Source organism: Eptesicus fuscus, chromosome 11, assembly GCF_027574615.1.
Source record: "Eptesicus fuscus isolate TK198812 chromosome 11, DD_ASM_mEF_20220401, whole genome shotgun sequence".
Classification (NCBI taxonomy): Eukaryota; Metazoa; Chordata; class Mammalia; order Chiroptera; family Vespertilionidae; genus Eptesicus; species Eptesicus fuscus.
This window is the reverse complement of record NC_072483.1, coordinates 12750075-12771464: the sequence shown is the minus strand read 5'-3', so window position 1 is coordinate 12771464 and position 21390 is coordinate 12750075. Positions and strand designations below refer to the sequence as shown.

The 21390-nt window shown below is 38.6% G+C and overlaps 1 protein-coding gene across 1 annotated transcript in view; it reads left to right on the top strand.

Moving 5' to 3' along the window:
* DPP10 (dipeptidyl peptidase like 10) overlaps positions 1-21390 on the top strand; it is a 666829-nt gene that overhangs the window by 583135 nt on the left and 62304 nt on the right. The window contains exons 10-12 of the mRNA XM_054723381.1: positions 2798-2895; positions 13328-13451; positions 17654-17692. Coding sequence (XP_054579356.1) covers positions 2798-2895; positions 13328-13451; positions 17654-17692 — 261 coding nt within the window. The remainder of the gene's footprint in view (positions 1-2797; positions 2896-13327; positions 13452-17653; positions 17693-21390) is intronic.

Below are 21390 nucleotides of genomic sequence, written 5' to 3'. Positions count from 1 at the left end.
GAAAGAAACATCTATCGATTGCCTTTGTACTCACCCAAATCTGAGACTGAATCTAAAACCTAGGAATGTGCCCTTACAAGGAATTGTACCCACAAACTTTAGGTATATGGGAGGAAGCTCCAACCAACTGAACTCCCCAGCCAGAACAGAGAATTGCTTTATTTTTTTAAATAAAAATACAAAATAATACTTCAGGATTGTTAGCATCCTGTCCATGGTCCTTAAGCAGCAAAATTTGAACCCAAAATTCTCCGACTCACAGATAAAGCTAAACCAGTTCTCAAAATGTGGTTCTTTTGCCAAGGGTGTCAGCCTCCTTTGGGGAGTTTTTAGAAATGCAAATTTGTCATCTCCCATCAGGGATTAGAAATGATGGAGGTGGGCCTTGAGGTTCACTGGGTGATTCAAAAGCAGGTTAACCTTTGATAACCACTGAACTGCCATAACTATAATCAGTATGCAAATTTTGATAAAATGCTGATAGTTATGTATTGATATTTATCTACCAGTATTTTTTAATATTTGCACAGTGATTATAGTAATCTGGATCTTGATGAACATAGACTCTTAGGCCCACACCCTGAGATTCTGATTCTGGCTCTGAATATAGGTCTGGGTAGGGCCCATGAATTTGTGTTTCTAAGGTTCCAGGGAATGCTGACTGATACTCTTGATTAGAGAACAACAGTTTGAATGGCACCACTAAATACTGTGTCCCAGCTCAAAGTTTTAACATACAAGTTAGAGAACTGGTTAGACTAAAAATATATGGATAAGGCCAATATTGTTAAGTGGAAAATGGCAATTTAATGAAAGCAAAAGTGATATAAAAGAGAGCTCCTAGGTGTGGTCGAACACTACATTGCTGGAGACAAATATTCCCAGGAGGGCTTTAGAACGATGAAAAGCTTTACAAAATCTTTCTGTGTGAGGCAGGCTCACAGCTTATCTTCCAGGAAGCCCTTTACTCAAGGAACCATTTCCAGAATGTTTCCTAACAGTCACGGCACTTCTGTAGTGACAGCCTTTCTGACTTGTTTCTTTGACTCCAAACTTCTGACCTGTGTTTGAAACACTCCCACAGACGTGCCAGTCATTTTTCTTTATAGACTTTAGTTTTTTTAGAGCAGTTTAAGGTTGTCAACAAAATTGAGGAGATGGAAAGTACTTGCCATATACCTTCTGCTCCCACACATTTATGGCCTCTCCCATCATCAACGTCCCCCACCAGAATTGTGCATTTGGTACCATTGACAAAGCATCACTGACACATGATAATGACCCAGCATCCATAGTTTTATGGTTCAATTTTGGCATTATACATTCTGTGGCTTCAGACAAGTGTATAATGACATGTATCCCTCTCCATGGTATCATGCAGAGTGTTTTCACTGTCCTACAAATCCTCTTATTGACTGTATTTGCTCACCTTTCTTCCCTTCCCTCCATGCTCATTATTATTAAGAACCTAACAGAACAGTTCTTGAGCTATTTCTAACTATTGGTAGAATGTATTAGATCATTTCTGGTCCTGATTTAACTCTGGATTTTGTAGATGCCAAGTCCGTGAGCATGAATATTTCTTTGTCATCTTTAAGGCCGTTTTATTGTCCTATTTAGACTTTTGTCAGATCTTTGAATTCAACTCAGTTTAAATTCCCTGTCCTCCTCTGTATAGCTCCTATGCTCCTCTCTTAAAGCACCAGCCTATGTTTGAAACACTCCCACAGATGTGCTAGTCATTTTTCTTTATAGACTTGGAATAAATAAATTGAGTGACAGTAGTCAACTGATTCTGTTAATCATTTATTCACATAAATTTCATTTCATTCATTCATTCAATATACTTGAGATTTGTTGGTGAAAGATCCCATATCTACCCCCTAAAATTTCACAGTATATTTAGAAAACTTTGATAGCCATTGCCTAAGAATGAACTAAAGCAAAACTACAATAGTTAAGAGCACCCTGGGTTTAAATACTGCTTCCTTCACTTACTGGGCATTTCACCCTGCACAGTTTGCTGAGCGTCTCCTTTTTAATCTGGAAAATGTTATAATTATATCTTAGTTCTATAGTAGGAACATTAATGAGATAATTCATGTAACGTTTAACAAATATTATTGACCAGAAACATAGTAACTGCTTTACAATTGGTTATGATTTAATACAATTTTTATTATGAAACTCAAATGACATAGTCTTAACTGTCTTTCTACTCTGCATGCCAGGTACTGAGTGAGGGCAGTCTGCTCATGGCCCACATCCTAAGGGCCACTTATACCCCATCTAACATTCATAAATGTCAAAGAAAACCTAGGATGATTAATGCATGGAATAGAATTCGGTATTGTGCAATTTTAAGCATGTGGCACCTGGATTGGTATTTTTTTCTGTCTTGTTTTATTATTGTTATTTTTTAACTAGCCAAGCTCTTTTCCCCATTACATGTTATATCCTATAACACGAGTAGCTGCTTGAGCTACTAGTTTTTATAAAGCCAGCCCTCTGGTGTCATTCTAGGAAAAGAACACAGTAGCACTAGCTAATGAATAAAGTCATCATGATTTTCTATCACCTTTAATTGTCTGACTAAAATGGTTTGAGAAGCAGCAATCTTCAAAAACAATTGAAAGCAATCAAGTGGTTGAATTTAAAATCATTTCTACTTCAGAGAAATTAAACTTTTCCCCCCATTCTAACACAAAATTATAAAAGAGTCAACATGCATTTGCTTTCTTTCCTCATACAGTCTAATGCTTAATGTATTTGCCTTACAACTTTCATTTTCTCAAAGGCAGGTCAAGTGAACCCAACAATCAAATTATATGTTGTAAACCTATACGGACCAACTCATACTTTGGAACTCATGCCACCCGACATCTTTAAATCAAGGTATGCAATTTCAATTTCACTCTTACCAGGGAATAGATAGTTTAACACCAATTACCATTTTGTTGTAATTTAGAGTGATGTGATCAGCTCAACAAGTCCACTTGAAAGTAAGGTTGAGGTTGCCTCCATTAGTGCAGGAATGAGGTCATTCTGAGTATCTTATTCGCAGGAAGCCTTTAAAAGTTCAAGGTGCTTAGTATCTCAAAATGACTAAATATACTGATACTGAGAATTAGACCTTTTGCAAATGTGACAGAGCGATGGGAACAAAGGATCATTTTCTACTGATATTTCCTCCTGAAAATAGTAACTCCATTTTTAATTTTTTTCCTCTTTAAAAGAGTATAATCTCCCTAAAATTTGTGCAGTTTTTTCCAACTTTCTTTCTACAGCTTACCAATGATTTTCTAGCATTCTTTTCCTGGCAGAGAAATTTAATGAGGTTTTATTTTTAAATATCCTACATAAAAAGCCCTCTTAAGAAGTTTAAGTGGGAAGAAAAGAAACACATTTTATGGAGCAGCAACATTTCCAGTTGAGAAACAATTAATCAAATAGCTATGTGGATTTTGAAATCCAGAGTGGACTCAACTTGGAGGGTGATTCTTGAAAATCCTGTAGCTCTTTGAAAATTTAAAGCATCCCTAAAGATGGGATGAGATAGGCAGCTGTTTAAGGAAAATAGTTTCATACTATTTTGAATGATATGGGCTAAGCTTGAGGGTTATTTTCATGACATCGGCAATCAATCAATCCAGAGTGACTGATTCAAAAAGATATTCCTCTCAAATGTTGTCACATTGACATATTTAGAAAAGTTTTTATCAGAGTTGAGGATTTTCACAGAAAGTGCAAGCTGCTGTGTGTGGAAAATTTTCCTATTTGAAAGATAATAAAAAATTATGGAAGGGTTTTCATTAACTATCTACTATATAACCTGCTCTTTTTATTAGGGGAAAAGCTGAGACCCAGAGATTAAAAAAAAAAAAAAAGTTGAGTTAGACCCTCAGGATTAGTTAGTAGCAGAGTTAGAAAATAAGGTGAAGCCAATTCCATCAAGTTACAGAACATTGCATCCAGATTATGATGGAAGACCTTAAAAGGCCATCTGAACTGACATGTAGAATGCAGTAAGGTTAACCAAATCAGATAGAAAGTTCTACTTCTGGGCTCAGTCTACTAGTCATGAAAGATTTAGTCACAAATGAAACAATTATAAAAACTGTTGCGTTTTTATGTGATCCTTAATCACATCATTTTCTCTAATTTGTTTGATGCTCTGAATTAACAGGAAAGGGTACTAAACTGCAGTGTTTGAATCACATCTCTACCACCATTTATTTCTGTGATCTTGGGAAATTCACTCTACCTGTCTCTGGGTTTGACTACGCTCATCTTGATATAATTATTTATAACTAGAGGCCCGGTGCATGAATTCGTGTATGGGTGGGGTCCGGCTGCTGGGGCTGATTGGGCCAGGCCTATTGGGGGGGGGGGGGGGAGGGACATGGGTTGTTGGCTGCCCACCAGCGATTGGGGTGATGAACTCCTTTAGCTTTTTCTTGTCTATGAAGCTTTTTATCTGGCCTTCAATTCTAAATGAGCTTTGCTGGGTAGAGAAGGGTGTGGCAAGAAATATTCAAAGGGATGAAGAGCAAGGACCTGCAGCCAGGGTGACCTTCCTTTTAAAAGGACGTGGCTGCTCCGGGCTGAGGGTTCGGTCTCAGTGAAACCTGGGTCAGTATTTGCATTGGGCGAGTGGAATCACTGAGGCCTATTTGAGAGTAGCCAAGGCTGGGAGCGTGATCTCAGAACAGTTAAAAACATGTTCGTGAAGGGATGTTATGGGTTCTCTCTCATCAAAAAGCCCAGGGTTGCTTTAACATCCACGAGCCCACCGCCTCCAGGAGCTGGTGGGAGGTTGAAAGTGGCTTCGTAGATGAGGCCAGTGCTAGGTGACCTAGCAGGTGTCAGCAGCTCGGCCGCCTGAGCCCCAGGCATGGGGAGATGCGCTCTGACATCACCACCGTGCAGAGGATTTGACAGCAGCAGCAGCGGCTTCAGAGCTTGTTGCTATTTTGTTTTATTTTTATCTCCTTCTCCTTTTAATCCTTTCAAGGTTGTGTGCCTTTGAGAGAGGAGCAGCCTTTGCCGACTCCTCGGTGGAGAGCACGCCTTTAATCTGGGTTCACACACAGCAGGACAGAGTCCTGTTTGGAAACACATGTGTGTCTTGCATTATTTGTACTATTACCGATAAAGAGGGTTTTAGATTCTGGCATGCAAATATGTTTCCTGCTTATCCATGAGGGCAGGAGGCTGAGTGCAGCCACAGGCACAGCCACAGTTCTTCACTCCTTCACAGGCCTCTGTCCAAGGGTGGCAATGCAGGCCCTTTGCACAGGGAGGGGGCCAGGGAGCGGGGTCGGGCAGCAAAGGCAAAACATGGCCATCGGCAGCCCTGTTTTTCCCAGACCTTCTGTCTCAGTCCTGATCTTCCCGCTCCGGGTCTGTAGCATCTTCCTCTTGAGGCAGATGCAGGCATCTGCGGGACATGATGTTTATCACACACTGTTTCTCCGTGTGGGTGGTCAGCACGGGTCCTGCATCAGGCTGCCTTTGGCATTGTGGTGGTGGGGGAGACAACATGAAGGTGAGAACACAACCCGTTGGACTCCATGCTGAGTGCCTTCTGTATACCTGGCGGGCATCTCCCCTCAGAAGGGATGCTGACAGCACAGTCATGTGCTCCCTCTGTCATGACAAGTAGGTGGGGGGCCCAATGGGGTGGGGCTGGTCAGGGGGAGGGGCCACAGGAGGTTGGGGGGGCGATGGGGGCAGGATCAGGCTGGTTGGCTGCCACAGTGCCTCATAGACACCGGTGGTTCTGGTTGTTCTGGTCATTCTGCCGCAATGGTCGCTGGGCTTTTATATATAGATAGATGTTCATCAGGTTTTTAAAAAATATATATTTGTATTAATTTCTGAGGGGGACAGAGGGAGAGAAAGGTAGAAACATCAATGACGAGTGAGAATCATTGATTAGCTGCCTCTTACATGCCCCACAATGGAGATCAAGCCTGCAACCCAGGTATATGCTCTGACCAGGAATTGACCTGTGACCTCCTGGTTGATAGGTCAATGCTTAACCACTGAACCATGCTAGCCAGGCATGGTTTTTTGTTGTTTTTTTTTAAGTCTTGGATAGGGTGAGGGCCCAGCACAAGGCTGCAAAGAGATAGGAAACACATTGGTTAGTTTGAAAGAAAACCTGCTCTTTCCCAGGATGGAGATAATACGATCAAAGCTTAACAAAGTCCCCTCCTGGTCGGTAGCACACATTCCCGGTTCCCTTCCATTGCACACTCTGTGCAGCCATGTGGGCTTTGCAGCTGCACCCCTGTGAGCATGGGTCTGGTGTGGTAGCCAGTGCCAGCTGGAGTGCAGCAGGAACAGAGACTAGCTGGCTGGACGGGACAGAGACTGAACAGAGACTAGCTGGCTGGACGGGACAGAGACTGAACAATGAAATGAACTGAACTACGAGAGCTTTGGATGCTCTGCCGATGCAGAGCCAATGGCACAGAACTTCTGGACGCTGGTCCTTCTGGGCTTGGTGAGGACAAGTGTGGGCTTGAGGCCCCATAGACTGGCCTTCCCCTGCAGCAAGACCGGCTTCCAGTCTCCCAAGGGGCTCTGCCATCTGGTCATGGATAAGACAGCAGGCACCTGGGGACAGTTCTTTATTTTTGCTCCAATAAATCTTACTACTCAGCTCATCCTCCTATGCATCGTTCCTGAAATGCTTTTCTCATGACTCCACAGAAGAGCCCTAATTCCACCAGCAACACAGTGAGTTCATAGGCTACAGCAGAGTATCATCAAACACAAATATTCATAAAGTCAGAAACATTGTCATTTATTGGAGTATTAATGAAGTGTACATCTCTTTAACATGTGAGGTACAATGTGATAAAATTAGTCAGCCCTTGCAAAGAGATATCACATATCCTTAGCTATTGGAAGGCCAGTAAAGAAAAAAGAAAATGCTGTATCCCACTGAGAGTGAGAAAAATCCTGTGAAGAAAAGGAATTTAAATGTAATTCAGATATTTATTTGGTTTAGCCAAGATGTTGGTCTATAATTTGGAGAGAGGCATGTAATACCTCATCTACAAATGTACATAACAGTTTTGCTTTTTATGCCTCTTGGTCTTATGTAAGTGCCAACTGTGGCATCTGAAATGCACCAAAGTGTATGATTTACTCTTCTTGTTGCAAAACGCAAGATTGACGTTTACTTCAAAACTGTTATTTTCTCATGCTCCAGTTTAACAAAAATGTAGTTTCTTACTCATTTGTTCTTGGTGAAAGCTTTAGTCCAATTCGCAGGGGAAAAACAAGGGCATCAATGTAATTTATGACATCTGCATTTAGACACTGAGAGGCTGCAGATTACTTGAATGGACCCAAAGATACACAAACATGAAAAGAGAGAGAGAGAGAGAGAGAGAGAGAGAGAGAGAGAGAGAGAGAGAGAGAGAGAGAGATCCATGGTGTGAGTAAAAGAAAGCTGCATTCATTTAGATGTACATTGAATGGAAACTAAACTCTTAGTTTTCTTGATTTTGTTTTAGGGTTATCAATATCTCTGATAGTTAATCTTAGCACTATACCCATAGGGAAAATTCCCGAAAACCTTCCCTAGTTAAATACTTGACATCTAAAAGAGCAAATCATCTTTCATAATTTATTGACCAGGGTCCTAGTAATTAAAAAGGTAACACACTCAAGAAAGGTAATGAAATGTAGTTAAAGGACTATTAACAAAGATATGGACAGGATTAAGGGGAAACTTACAAAGGATGGGAAATCAACATCCAGTCTGCAACAGCAGAAAGCTATTCCTGCCCCAGGACTTCAGGAGCAAGGGGCAGGCTCTCTGATGAAGCCTGAAGAGGCTTATAACTTAAGAACAAATGGACCATCCAGTAGGACCTGTCCGGGGGTAGAAAAGTCCAGTCATTGCCAAGCCGTGCCCTGATAGAGAGAGTGGGTCCTGGAGATAAATACCCCAGCTCTCTTCTCAAGCTTTGAGTTCCTGCAGAGGACTCCTGTTGTCAAGGCAGCTTCATTGCAGAGTCCAGCTTTTGGAAATCGTGGGGGGAAGAGATGGAGAATGGATCTGGCAAATGGAGAATATTGGACACAAATAACTTAAGGATAATACTTACCTTAAGGAATGTATCATTGTTATTACTTTAGGGATGTATTGGAGATGTCCACAAGAGCACAATGATTTTTCTGAAGCAATGTGAGAAGTGTTCTTTCTCTGTTTTTGTTTCTTTCTCGTCTCTCTGTCATTTCCTCTGTGTGTGTGTGTGTGTGTGTGTGTGTGTGTGTGTGTGTGTGTGTGTGTGTGTGTTCAGTTTCTCTTTCTCTATATATACACTAGTACATCTGTGATTTATCTAAGTAATACTGTGTTCTCCTGAAAACCTGACATATTTTTCTTACGTAAATTGTGAACTGATCGTGTTTTCATTGTTTGCATTAGTGTATTTTGGACATGAAATTTACCTGTGGTAAAACTTGCTTCCCTCTGTAACTTATTTCCCTTACGTATCTTTTGTATTTCCTTTATCATGTTAGTCTTAAATTTTTATAAGCTAACTCAAATTATTTACATATTTTTAAATATATTATTTTTATGCTGGTACTAGTAAGAATATTTCCATATTTATTAGTAGCAGTATTCTATAAGTCCCAAGCAATACCAAATCATTGTTATTTTTATAATGTAAAAGGATAAACATGCATAAGATAATTTATTAGTAATATACTTTTCCTATGCCCTATTAAGGCCATCAAATGCCCACTCTTCTTACTGGAGTTTGTATTGTGTTCATAGCTACCAATATCATTTGAGATGCTGCTTAAACTTACAATAACAGAATATCTAAATAATTAATTCACTTCATAATCATTTATATATTTATGCTTTTTGGCATGTAATCTAAGCATCTACTATATTTTTATTTTATTTTCACATGACCTGTCAAATGCCAATCAATAAGTGAACCTTATTCTATTAGTGTAATTATATATTTTTTTTCCTTTTGTGATTCTTTTTTCTACTATACTTGAATTTCATCTATGACCATCTCTATAGCCTCTTTATTTCTAAAAAAATCACCATGGTGATAATAATAATAATTAAATACATATGTACCTATATAGAGAGGATGATTAATAAGATGAATATAGAAAGATGTTCTCATTACTTGAGCTACCTTATAAACTGTATCTTCTAATCCCTACCCAAAGAGCAAGATTTGTTTTTAATTTGAAGGTATTAGGCCATTTGTTTTGGTCCTCTGGTTGTTTGGTTGGTTGATTTAATTAGTTATAATAACTAATGTTTATAATTATAATAGAAAAAAGTCCCCAAGCTAGTCTTATCATTGGATAGAACTTCTCTTCAACCAGATACTTATGCTCCAGTGTCAAAGAATGTAAAATAAATTTCAATTCATTCATATGTTCTAAAAAGAAAATGAAAGGATAAGTTTATTGGAGAAAGGCATAATTTACCTTTCCAATTCCTTTCCCTGTACTCCCATCATTTAAAAATATATATTAGTGAATCAGCTAAAGACCCTTTATCAAAGAAATTCAGATCCTGAATACAGCTTTTCTTTAATACTAATTCTGTCCAGACTCTTATCTTTTAAATATATATATATTGATTTCAGAGATGAAAAGAGAGGGAGAGATAGAAACATAAACGATGAGAGAGAGCCATTGATTGGCTGCCTCTTGCACATCCCCTACTGGGGATTGAGCCCACAACTCAGGCAATTGTCCTGACCAGGAGTTGAACCATGACCTTCTGGTTAATAGGTCAACACTCAACTACTAAGCCACATCAGCCAAGCCAGTCTCTTATCTTTATTTGAGTTATGGCCTGAGTTGATTCTTCAGAATATAGCATGTAGGAACTAAGATAATGACCCTTCTTGAATATCTTCAGGCCCAGTGGAAGTTAGACAATTCATCTCACCTGAAGAAGAAGAAACATTTTGTAAACTGTTACACTATAAGCTTAAGCCTTAGGGTATTGCAAGCATTTAGTATCTTTATTGGAATTTACAGGTATGGCTTTTAAATAATTAAATGATTGTGTATATACTCTCATGATAATGAATCATACAGATTTTTCCATAGGCTATGCATTTGTCACATCTTTTGGGGGAAAGTGATCATTGTTTATGTTCAGAAATCTGTAGGCTGAAGAGTAGAGGTAGTGGTTTGGTTTTGGTTTCTCCTTACTCTGTGACATTATTGTATTTATTTGAAATATTATTTAGTTATCCCACTTTTGTGACCCATTGTTCTCAGCCTACACCAGTAATGTGACAGAGTTATTTTGCCCTCAAGTTAATAAAGTAACTTGAGGGCTACTTTAAAAGGGAAAACACTCAAGATGAATATTTAAATAGTTTTGTTGCTGATGTTATTTATTTTAAAAACCTTTTATGTTATTTTATCTTATATTCTAAACACCAGTTTTATTTATATTTTTTCCATAAATGTGACCTTGATTGTATGGTCTTTGGTAAATTGTTTACAATGATTAGATTATTTTTTTCTTTAATTCAAAGAACATTTATGCTAATTAATCATAAATATATATTGTCAGATTTCAGTATTTCCTCTCCTGATTGATTATAGTACTCACTATCATTTTCTCCATGTTAAATCTTCTAGATAAATCTTTTAAAGTTTAATACTTATATTTCCCCTTTTTTAGTGTTCACACTGCCAGGTATAATAATGTATGCAAAATACTAGTAAATCACTTTAAACAAAACAAAATAAAAATGAACAGGACGTAATTCTTTGAAGAAATGCAACACCCACTGATTTGGGCAAAGAGTAATCCTAAACCAGTTGCATATTTGATTTGAAGTTGCCTTGCCTTGTTAACTCTGTTTGGGGAACTTGCCACAATGATTGGACTGAGTTTCTAGGCAATTTTCAAGAGGGACTCAGCTGGGTTGTGAAAGCTGACTAATGTCTTGAAGAGATTGTTGAAGAAAATACTGCAGGCTTCACTGTATGATAAGTTATGCTTGCCCTGCTACTGACATCTTCAATGTGATGAGCTAACAGGTTTGCTAGAGGAAGCAGTAGGTACTCAGTAATGTTAGAAGTGTAAGATTCATGTAGCTGAATGTCTAACCCAGATGTGTATAAGGACAGGTGATTTGTCTCACAAGGCTTTTCTCCCACAGGTGATTTTTTCCCCAAGTCACATTAAAACCAGGTGGATTAATTTGAAGATCATACTCACAGATGGCACTTTTCAAGCCATTGCTAAAGTATCTCATCTATTCGGAAACTGGGCACATTGGTTGGAAAGTTGTTGCTTTTTTTGTTGTTATTAATAGGATCAATTTTGGTAGTTGCATTTTCTTCTGTTTGGCTTGGGAATTGTGTAATATACTATGTAAATTCCCAAACAGAATCTACAGTGAAAGAAATATAAAAAAACACACATAAACTCCCAATCTACAACCAGTCTGAGGACATCATAGGCCTCCCAAATTAGTATACTCACTGTACCAAATATTCAATAACCCCCTCTTCTCCTTCATTTTAAATAAATACGAGTGAAAAAATATTGTAGACAATACTATGAATAAGACTGAGACTGGCCCTTTGCCCATAGCTGACAAACACTAAAACAAACCATTCATAGTTCTGCATAGAGTGAAATAACATAGAGGCTATGCATAAAAAATAATTGTCAAGAATAAGCTTTCCTTTTGAATTTATTATTGATTATATTTTAAAGAAATAAAATAGAACCTAGCTTATAAAAAGTATACTTAGTTTGCGCATAGATTATTACTAATAAGGAGAGGATAAAATCTATATATATATAAAGACAGTGACCATAATGCCATAACAACCAGAATGATTGGTCACTATGATGCCCACTGTGGCCAGCAAACTGGCCCGATCAGGGGATGGGGCTGGCCGTCCAACCTCCCGCTGCCCCTCCCCCTGGCTGGCCTGCCCCTGATTGGACTCTTCCACTCCCATCAAGGGCAGGGCTGGCTGGCCAAATGCCCCCCTGCCCTTCCCCCAGCCAGTCCCACCCCAATCAGCCCGCCCCACCATGATAGACCTGCAGCCCCTCCCCCCCAGCTGGCCCCACCCCTGATGGGCCCCCACCACCCTGATTGGCCTGCAGCCCCTCCCCCTGGCCAGCCCTGTCCCTGATCTCCCTCCCCTCCCTCAATAGGGGGTGGGGCAGCCAGCCAACTGCCTGCGGCCCCTCCCCCAGCCAGCCCCACCCTAATGGGTACCCACCATCCCAATTGGCTTGCACCCCCTCCCCCAGCCAGCTCTATTCTCGATCAGCTCTCCCCACTCTGATCAGGGGCAGGGCCAGCCCACCACCCACGGCCTCTCCCCCATGCTGCTGGCCCCCAATCGTCCCCTCACCCCATTTGGGGCCAGGGCTGGCTGGCCCACTACACACAGCCCCTCTCCACAGCCAGCCCCACCTCCGATTAGCCCCCACTACCTCGATTGGCCAAACTTCCACTATCTCCTCCTCCTGACAGGCCCAGCCCTGATCTGCCCTGATTGGGGCCAGGCCAGCCAGACCCCACTTGTGAATGAATTCATGCACTGGGCCTCTAGTTATTTATAAATTTCTAGTATTTTGATTATTTTTATCTTTTCAAGGATTTTCTTTCTGGGAAAACATTCACTTTTAATTTTATTCTCAAATTTTCTGTATATTTGTAGATGCAAATATATATATATTTGCACACATGTAGATATAGACATATATATACATACATAGACATGTATTTGTATTTATATCCTACCTAATAAAATAGTAATATGCAAATTGACCGCACCTTCGCTATGCCCAAGCCATGCCCACCAGCCAAAGCCACGCCCACCAGTCAATTAGGTTGAGTATTCAAATTACCCAACAAAGATGGCGGTTAATTTGCATATGCTGAGGGAGGGAGGAGTGAAGACTGAAGACAACTTAGAAGGAAGAGGGAGGAAAAGCGGAAAGCAAGGTGGCTGTCAGAGGGAAAGCCTGGGCGGGGCAGGGCGGGGCAGGGCGGGGCGGGGTGGGGCGGGGCAGGGTGGCAGTGGCTCGCTGGTGCAGGTGCAGCGGCCGCCGCTGCAATGGCCGCTTGCAGGATTCTTCCTGCAAATGGGCTACTAGTATGTTAATATTTGAAATATATGTTTATATACATAAATAGAAATTCTTATGATGTGATATTCTTATATTTGTAGTGTTTAATTTATTGTTACATATAACAATGTACATTATTGGTACTATACAAGTTCTCTGGCTCTAAATGTAAATTTTAATTTTGTTTCCAACTAGAGAATATTATATCACAATGGTTAAATGGGTAAGCAATACCAAGACGGTGGTCAGATGGTTAAACCGACCGCAGAACATTTCCATCCTCACGGTCTGTGAGACCACAACTGGTGCTTGTAGTAGAGTGAGTATAATTTACTTTTCTTGTATGCTTAAAATGATGTAATTTATTTTTATTTTACTTTTTTACAGCTGTGTAGTATTCCATTGTGTAAATGTACCAGGGAAGATGGGGGAGAGGTGTAGGAATAGGTCAACCAAAGAACTTGTATGCATAACCCATGGACACAGACAATAGGGTGGTGAAGGCCTGGGGCAGGGGGAGGAGTAGGCTAGAAGAGGTCAATATGGGGTGGGGGGAGGGACATATGTAATACTTTCCACAATTAGGTTTTTTAAAGGATTATTATGTAGTGTAAAGGGTAGCCAAAGCCATGATAATGTCATTCTAAATTTGGGAAGTCTTAATACTTTTACTTTGATTAGTTTGAGAATATAGAATGTTTCTTTCATGCTTTCTTTAAATATATTTCAAAATTCAATTATTTGTAGTTTAAATTCTTTTTCTAAAATAACATACAGTATCTCTGTCCTTAAATTAAATAAAAATAGTAAAAAAAAATGGTTTTGGAACTGCTGTGTTTTGAAATCAGGTTGTATTTAGATTTCTGTAATCAATATTTATTAACTGTAGTAGATTTTGTATGTGTAATTTTAAGGTTCTTAGTGGAGGAAATACTGTAATCCATTTAAATTGTTATATACTTGGTACTTGGTAAAGGATTCCCAATTACATAATGACAGAATTTTCAAATTTCTGTCTTTGGACAAGATGGAATAAATGTTATCAGTCTAGCATCTTTGCTGTAATCAAATATAAAACTGTACAAAAATATTAAAAATCTATTTTCAGATGTTGGACATCAGGAGGATTAAAAAATAAATGGTGAAATAAAGTTAATACACATGATGAGCATAGATATTACTTCTCATTGGTAACATTTTTGAGACCACAGTGCAATGGAGATGGTGCCCAAGAAAAGCACAGTGGAATCCCTGCTTCAAGTAGACAGGAAGAATCACAGTTTGAGGCTATTATGGTTGAAATTTGAAAGATAAGTAATAGAATTTGGAGCTAAATAGAGAAGAATTCTAGCAATCTATATAAAGAACCTCTGAAATCTTTAGTTCATTGCTTCCCTGTACAAGTACGAGATATACCATAGAGAAAAGAATCAAAGAGAGAAACTGCATTTTAAAAATTAAAACTGTAATTTAAAAATTAAAATCAAAACAAAACAGTCCATTTAGCATTTCTTGCATTGCTGGTTTGGTGGTAATATACTCCCTTAACCTTTTTTGTCTGCGAAGCTCCTGATTTCCCATTCCATTTTGAATGATAGACTTGCTGGATAGAGTATTCTTGGATTCAGTCCCTTGATTTGTATACTTCATTTCATTCCCTTCTGGCTTGATGTGCTTCTGTTGAGAAATCAGTTAATAGTCTAATGGGAGATCCCTTGTAGGTAACTCTCTATCTCTCTCTTGCAGCCTTTAAGATTATTTCTTTGTCTTTTAGTTTGGCCAGTTTAATTATGATGTGTCTTGGTATTGTCTTTTTGGGTTCATCTTGATTGAGACTCTCTGTGCTTCTTAGACTTGTGTGACTTTTTCCTTCCCAAAGTCAGGGACATTTTCTATCATTATTTCTTCAAACAAGTTTTCTATTACTTGCTCAGCTTCCTCTCCTTCTGGCTTCCCTATTATGCAGATGTTGTTTCATTTCATGCTGTCCCAAAGCTCCCTTAGACTCTCCTCCTACTTTTTAATTTTTTTTTCAGTTGCATCTCTGCTTGTGTTTTTCTACCTTGTTTTCTAACTCACTGATTCAGTGTTCAGCTTCTAGTCTACTGTTATACCTTCCATTGTGTTTTTTATTACACCTATGTCATTCTTCATTTCCACTTGATTCTAACTCATGTTGATGAATTCTCATTGAACTCCTTATAATTTTCATTGAGTTGTCTGTATTTCTGATCCAGACATTTGAGCATCCTTATAACCATTATTCTGAATTCTTTCTCTGACAAATTACTTGCCTCCATTTCATTTAGTTTCATTTCTAGTGATTCCCCATCCTTCTTTGGGGATTGTTGCTTTGTCTCCCCATTTTACCTGTTCCTTTGTAATTGTTTCTATGTACTAGATCAAACTGATATGCCACCCAGATTTTTGGGGTTCATCTTATGTAGTAGATGTTTTGTGGGACCAGTGGTGCATGCTCTCATATCTCCTGGGCTGGGTGTTCTACGAAGGCCCCCTACATGAGATATTTGGATTTTCCTGATGCTGTTGGGTCTTGAATGTCATTGTCCCATTCATAGATGGAGTCTCCTCTTGGGGTGTATATGCACCCCTATTTCCATAGCAGCACCATTTACAATAGCTAAGACTTGGAAATAGCCTAAGTGCCTATCAGCAGATGAGTGGATTAAAAACTATGGTACATTTACACAATGGAATACTATCTACTCTAATAAAAGAGAAAGATGCAAATTGACCATACCTTTGTGACGCCCACCAGCCAATCAGGAGTGAGTATGCAAATTAACCAAACAAAGACGGCCAGTTAATTTGCATACACAGGCACCGAGCGGCCGGGGGTGGGACAGAATGCTTGCGTCATCGCCATGATTGACCCTAACCGCTTCTGCCTGCCAGCCTGATCACCCCCTAACCACTCCCCTGCCAGCCTGATTGATGCCTAACTGCTCCCCTGACAACCTGATTGCCCCTAACTGCTATCCCCTGCCGACCTAGTCACTCCTAACTGACCTCTCCTGCAGGCCTAGTCTCCTCCAACTGCCCTCCCCTACAGGCCTGGTTCCCCACAACTGCTCTCCCCTCCTGGCCTGATCGCCTCCAACTGCCCTCCCTTGCAGGCCTGGTCCCTCCCAACTGCCCTCCCCTGCTGGCCATGTTGTGGCAGCCATCTTGTGTCCACATGGGTGCAGTCATCTCTGACCACATGGGGGCAGCCATCTTGTGTGTTGGAGTGATGGTCAATTTGCATATTATTCTTTTATTAGATAGGATTAGATAGGATAGAGGCCTGGTGCACAGTTGGGGGCAGGCTGGTTTGCCTGGAAGGGTGTCCCAGAGCAGGGTGGGGGTTCCCTTGGGGTGTGAGGTGGCCTGGGTGAGGGGCCTGTGGTGGTTTGCAGGCCAGCTACGCCCCCTGGCAACCCAAGTGGAGTCCCTGGTATCTGGGATTTATTTATCTTCTATAATTGAAACTTTGTAGCCTTGAGCAGAGCCAAGCCTCCTGCTTGCTCTGTGGCTACAGCCATTTTTGTTGGGATTTATTTATCTTCTGTAATTGAAACTTTGTAGCCTTGAGTGGAGGTTTCTGCCGGCTAGGGCAGGTGGAAAGCTTGGCTTCCTCCATTGCCGGGGAAACCCAAGCCTCCTGCTCTCTCAGTGGCTGCAGCCATCTTGGTTGGGTTAATTTGCATACTTGCTCCTGATTGTCTGGTGGGTGTGGCTTTTGGGTGTAGCGGAGATGTGGTCAATTTGCATTTTACTCTTTTATTAGATAGGATATGGGTTATTGCTGAGGTTCGTATAAGGAGAAATAAAGAGGAAGAAAATTTTCAATTGACATTTTATAAATGAATCTTTTCTTCATACTTTTCTTATAGAATAATTTTTTCCAGAAAATGACAAGATATTTCATAAATTACTACATGTAAACAGTGATGCTGAACTTTTTTAACCTATAAATATTTTTCTTGAGATTATTTTAATGTAATTTCTCTTTTTGAAATATGATTTTGGTTTTTATTGTTTGCAAGATTATTTTAAAAGAACATAACATTTTTGTCATTACAAATGTGTATGACTATGGTGAAGAGGTGATTGAATATTGAAAGAATGTCTACCTTTTAGTTTTATTCCTGGTTATTTGCCCAATTCTTTTGAAGGACTTAATAATTTTCTTTCCTGCTGATGCCTAGAGGTGAAAAGAGACAGTGTCTAGTGGTTCAAAACAGCTAGAGTGAGGTGAGGGAAGAGACCTGGAAAATGATCTGTTATCATAGTAATATACTACTGAGGATTCTGAAGGAGTTCCCTAAAGAAAAGACTTCATAATTAAATGATCATTTAATCCCAATTTTATAATTATTTATTCAGTTTAATTCATGTTATTTCACCATGTGAGGAGAGAGAAAAAAAATGCCTGAAATAACACTGTAAAACTTGTTAAATTGATGCATGCTCATTTTGGTCTTTAGATGCTTCATAAAGTTAATGATTCTGTTTCAGAAATATGAGATGACATCAGATACGTGGCTCTCCAAGCAGGTATGGTATAGTTGGTTTCTTTATGTCACATTTTGGCCATTGTGCACATCCAGTTCACCCATTTGTAATTTGATACCTTTCCAAAGTTATTTTAGAAATATAATTTTAAGGCTTTACATGTTTAACTGAGTCTTTTCCATGAAAATATTTATGACAGCATTTTTATGGCATGTTTATGAAAATATTTCTTGTTTATTATAGGATATAAGTTGCAGAATAACAATTGTCCATTGTTGGGATCATTCATATAAGTAAACTTTCGTGCAGATGAAAGAAAAAAAAAATAGAAACCATTAACAGTGCTCAGATTGCCCAATAAATTGGTTCTGTGGAAATATTCATATGAGCACTTCCTCTGTTAGATATATCCTAGCCCACAGTTTTAGTTTGTGGCACAAATGAATCTGGAATCTAAATGATCACAAAAGAAAAAGTATCAAATATCTCTATGACATGGTCTCATACTGGACATTTCAGAAGTAAACCCAAGTAGATCATCCACATATGTCTGAACCCATTTAAGTAATAACTCCATCACTACTTTTTGCAAAGAGGAGTGTTTTATTTGGTTTATTTGTTTTGTTCTTTACAGTCATCTTTTATTTTATATTCTCTTCCTAGTTCTCATTCATATCTATGGTTTCAATTACCACCCCATAACCTGAGACCTCCAACCAACTTGCTTGCCTGATTCTAAAACTTCTACACTCATGCTTGGCATTTCCTCCTAAATCTATAAAAGTAATTGCATCCTCCATAGGTACAAACTGAACACATCTCTTTTTTATTCAGTCTTATGCCTTCTTATCATAGGAGTCAAGGACAGAGTTATCCATCCAGCTATTAAAATCTTAGATCTATTCTTAAACTCTTTCTCAACCTTACCTGCATATATTCATCACCACACCTTTGATCTTACTTTCACGTTATTTTCCTACAGTTCACAAACACTGTCCAGCATTAAACCACAGGTACTGCAGTTCTTCCTTAACTGGTTCTCGCTCAACCCCTAAGGCACCTGCCAATCTGTTCCTCACACTGCAAGCTGGCTGAATGACCTTGTTGAGATATAGATTTGATCACTACCCAAACCACCCTCATACTTCACTCTCACAACTGAAACAATTTTTTCTATCCTTTTATTCTACAGAAAAAGACCAACATTCTTAAAGGGTCTACAAGGAATTACATTGAAAGTATTTTCAGCTTTGTGCCATACCTTGCTTTCAATTGTTTTCTTCATTCTAGACACATGAACTCTTGTACTCATGAGGCCTTTATACGAACCATTTTTTTCTGAAGAGAAATCCCTCAACTACTTTCTAATGTAAAGGTTTCTCATTTTACAAACCTTACCTTAAATCACCTACTTAAGAAGTCACCTCCTCTAACCATACTAACAAAATCACTTCCCCCAATAAAATTTATTTTAAAGTCAAGTGTAATTTTTGTGTAATACACAATTACTTCTGTGATTTTTTTTACTGAGTTCACCAGAAGAGGCAGGATATTCATTTTTTTTTTTTGTTCTCCATTGTAAACTAAATGCCTGGTATAGAGTCTTGTTAAAAGAAAAGTTCAATAAATATTTTCTGAATAAATAAATAAAATGTGTAAATAGATTAAACTTTTGCTTAGTTGAATTATTCTCATGTAGGCATATGTATATATCATATATCTATCTATTATCTATATTAATATCAATTGCTTATTCTTAGGCAATGTGCAAAATGAAATTGGGGCAAAAACCTTGATTTTTGTAGCCAATAATAAACTCTCACAAAATTAATTTAAATACTGAAAATAAAAACAATGAAAAACAATAATATATGAATATTGGTGTACTCTGAATGGTCCTGAGTATTAAACATATTTTACTATAATTTTTATTGCCAGTGACATTCATAATTGTCTAACATACACCAACATAATACATGCTCTTTTGGTATTTTGTTATCTACATTTTAAATACCAATTTCATGAATGTGTGATAGAAACAATTTTTAAGCAAAGAAACCAGTGATCAATTATTCAGTAAGCAAATGCAAATGATAGTTTGTCACAGTTGACTTTTTCTCCAGAAGCTTAAGGAAATTTCATTAAATACTTAGAATTTGATTAAATTTAAAAGATGAGAATGACAGTCGTTATGAGGTGAAGCACCATAATCATTATATGCTTACTTTCTGGAGAGCAGGAAGAGCAGAGAGCAGGTATGTTTGCCCTAGCTTCAAAAGACTTACAGTTGGGATAACCAATATATAAAATGTTTGGTCAGGGATAAAGTGTATCCCCAATTCACTGCCCTGTGTGTCATAAACACTGACTTGCTTAAGATCATGAGGATTGACAGTGATGTTGGCTCCACTTTCTTTATTTGATTGTAGGAGAGGGTTCTGCCTAAAGTGGTATGTTCATAGCTAGAAATCATCTAATGCTGCAAGTTTTTAAGCCCAACTATGCATTAAAGATTAGAGTCCTCATCTGTCTTTACGGAATTTATTTTTAAGGTACCAGATTTGGAGGGCTAGTATAAGAAGGGGGAATGCTCAGATATTCTCATAGTATAAAAAATGCATTTTGTTTTTGAAGCAAAACACAAATGGAGAATGTTGAGTAAGGGAGGAGCTAATAGGTTGGACTAAATGTGATAGAGATACATATAATAAATATTTTTGTCCATTGTACGCATGCATTATCTATTTAGTTATGATTTGGACACCTACTATGTCCTAGACAATAGATCTAAAAAAGACAAAATTGCAAAATTCCTCTAATTATTACTTGCCTGGTGAGAGAAGTCAAGCATATAAGAAAGTGCACTGCAAGCCAGGAAGAGATGAATAAAAAGTTTAGAATCTCTGAGAAGAGATTTCTTAACTAGGAGATACTCTCTAACTAGAAAAATTTGGAAATAGATTTTGTTTCCTGAGTTTTAGCAAAAATTAAGATTTACAAAAGAGAAAAAAAGAGAGAGAAATAGTAATATACCAGAGGAGAAGTAATTAAATATAAATTCTCTCGTAATTGAAAGGTGTGATTTAGAGTCAAGTACCGTTATGTATCCTATATAATAAAAGCCTAATATGCAAATTGACTGAGCAGCGGAATGACCAGCAGAACGACTGGTTGCTATGATGCACACTGATCACCAGGGGGAAGACGCTCAACACAGTAGCTGCCCCATGGTGGTCAGTGCTGTTCAGCCAGAAGCTGGGATCACAGCTGGCAAGTGCAGCAGCTGTGGTGGGAGCCTCTCCCGTCTTTGCAGCAGCACTAAGGATGTCCGACTGCTGGCTTAGGCCCACTCCCTGCAGCCTAAGCCATCAGTCAGATATCCCCCGAGGGCTCCTGAACTGTAAGAGGGAGCATGCTGGGCTGAGGGATCCCCCCACACACACCCTTAGTGCATGAATTTCATGCACCGGGACTCTAGTTTATTATATACCCAGTAATGCAATTTTCCCACCTTTGAATTGTATGTTACTTCAGATTTTAAATTATTCATATACTAGTATATTGTCTTATATTTTCATGAATGTCCATGAAGTAGATAAGTAAAATATTATTCTTATATTTTTATCAATGGTTATTCTTGCTAATAAAGATAGAATGAGACTCTTGAGATTATGAAAATAGTTAATTTATTTATTCATTCAGGAAATAATTATTAAGCACAATTATGACTGCTGCTGTCC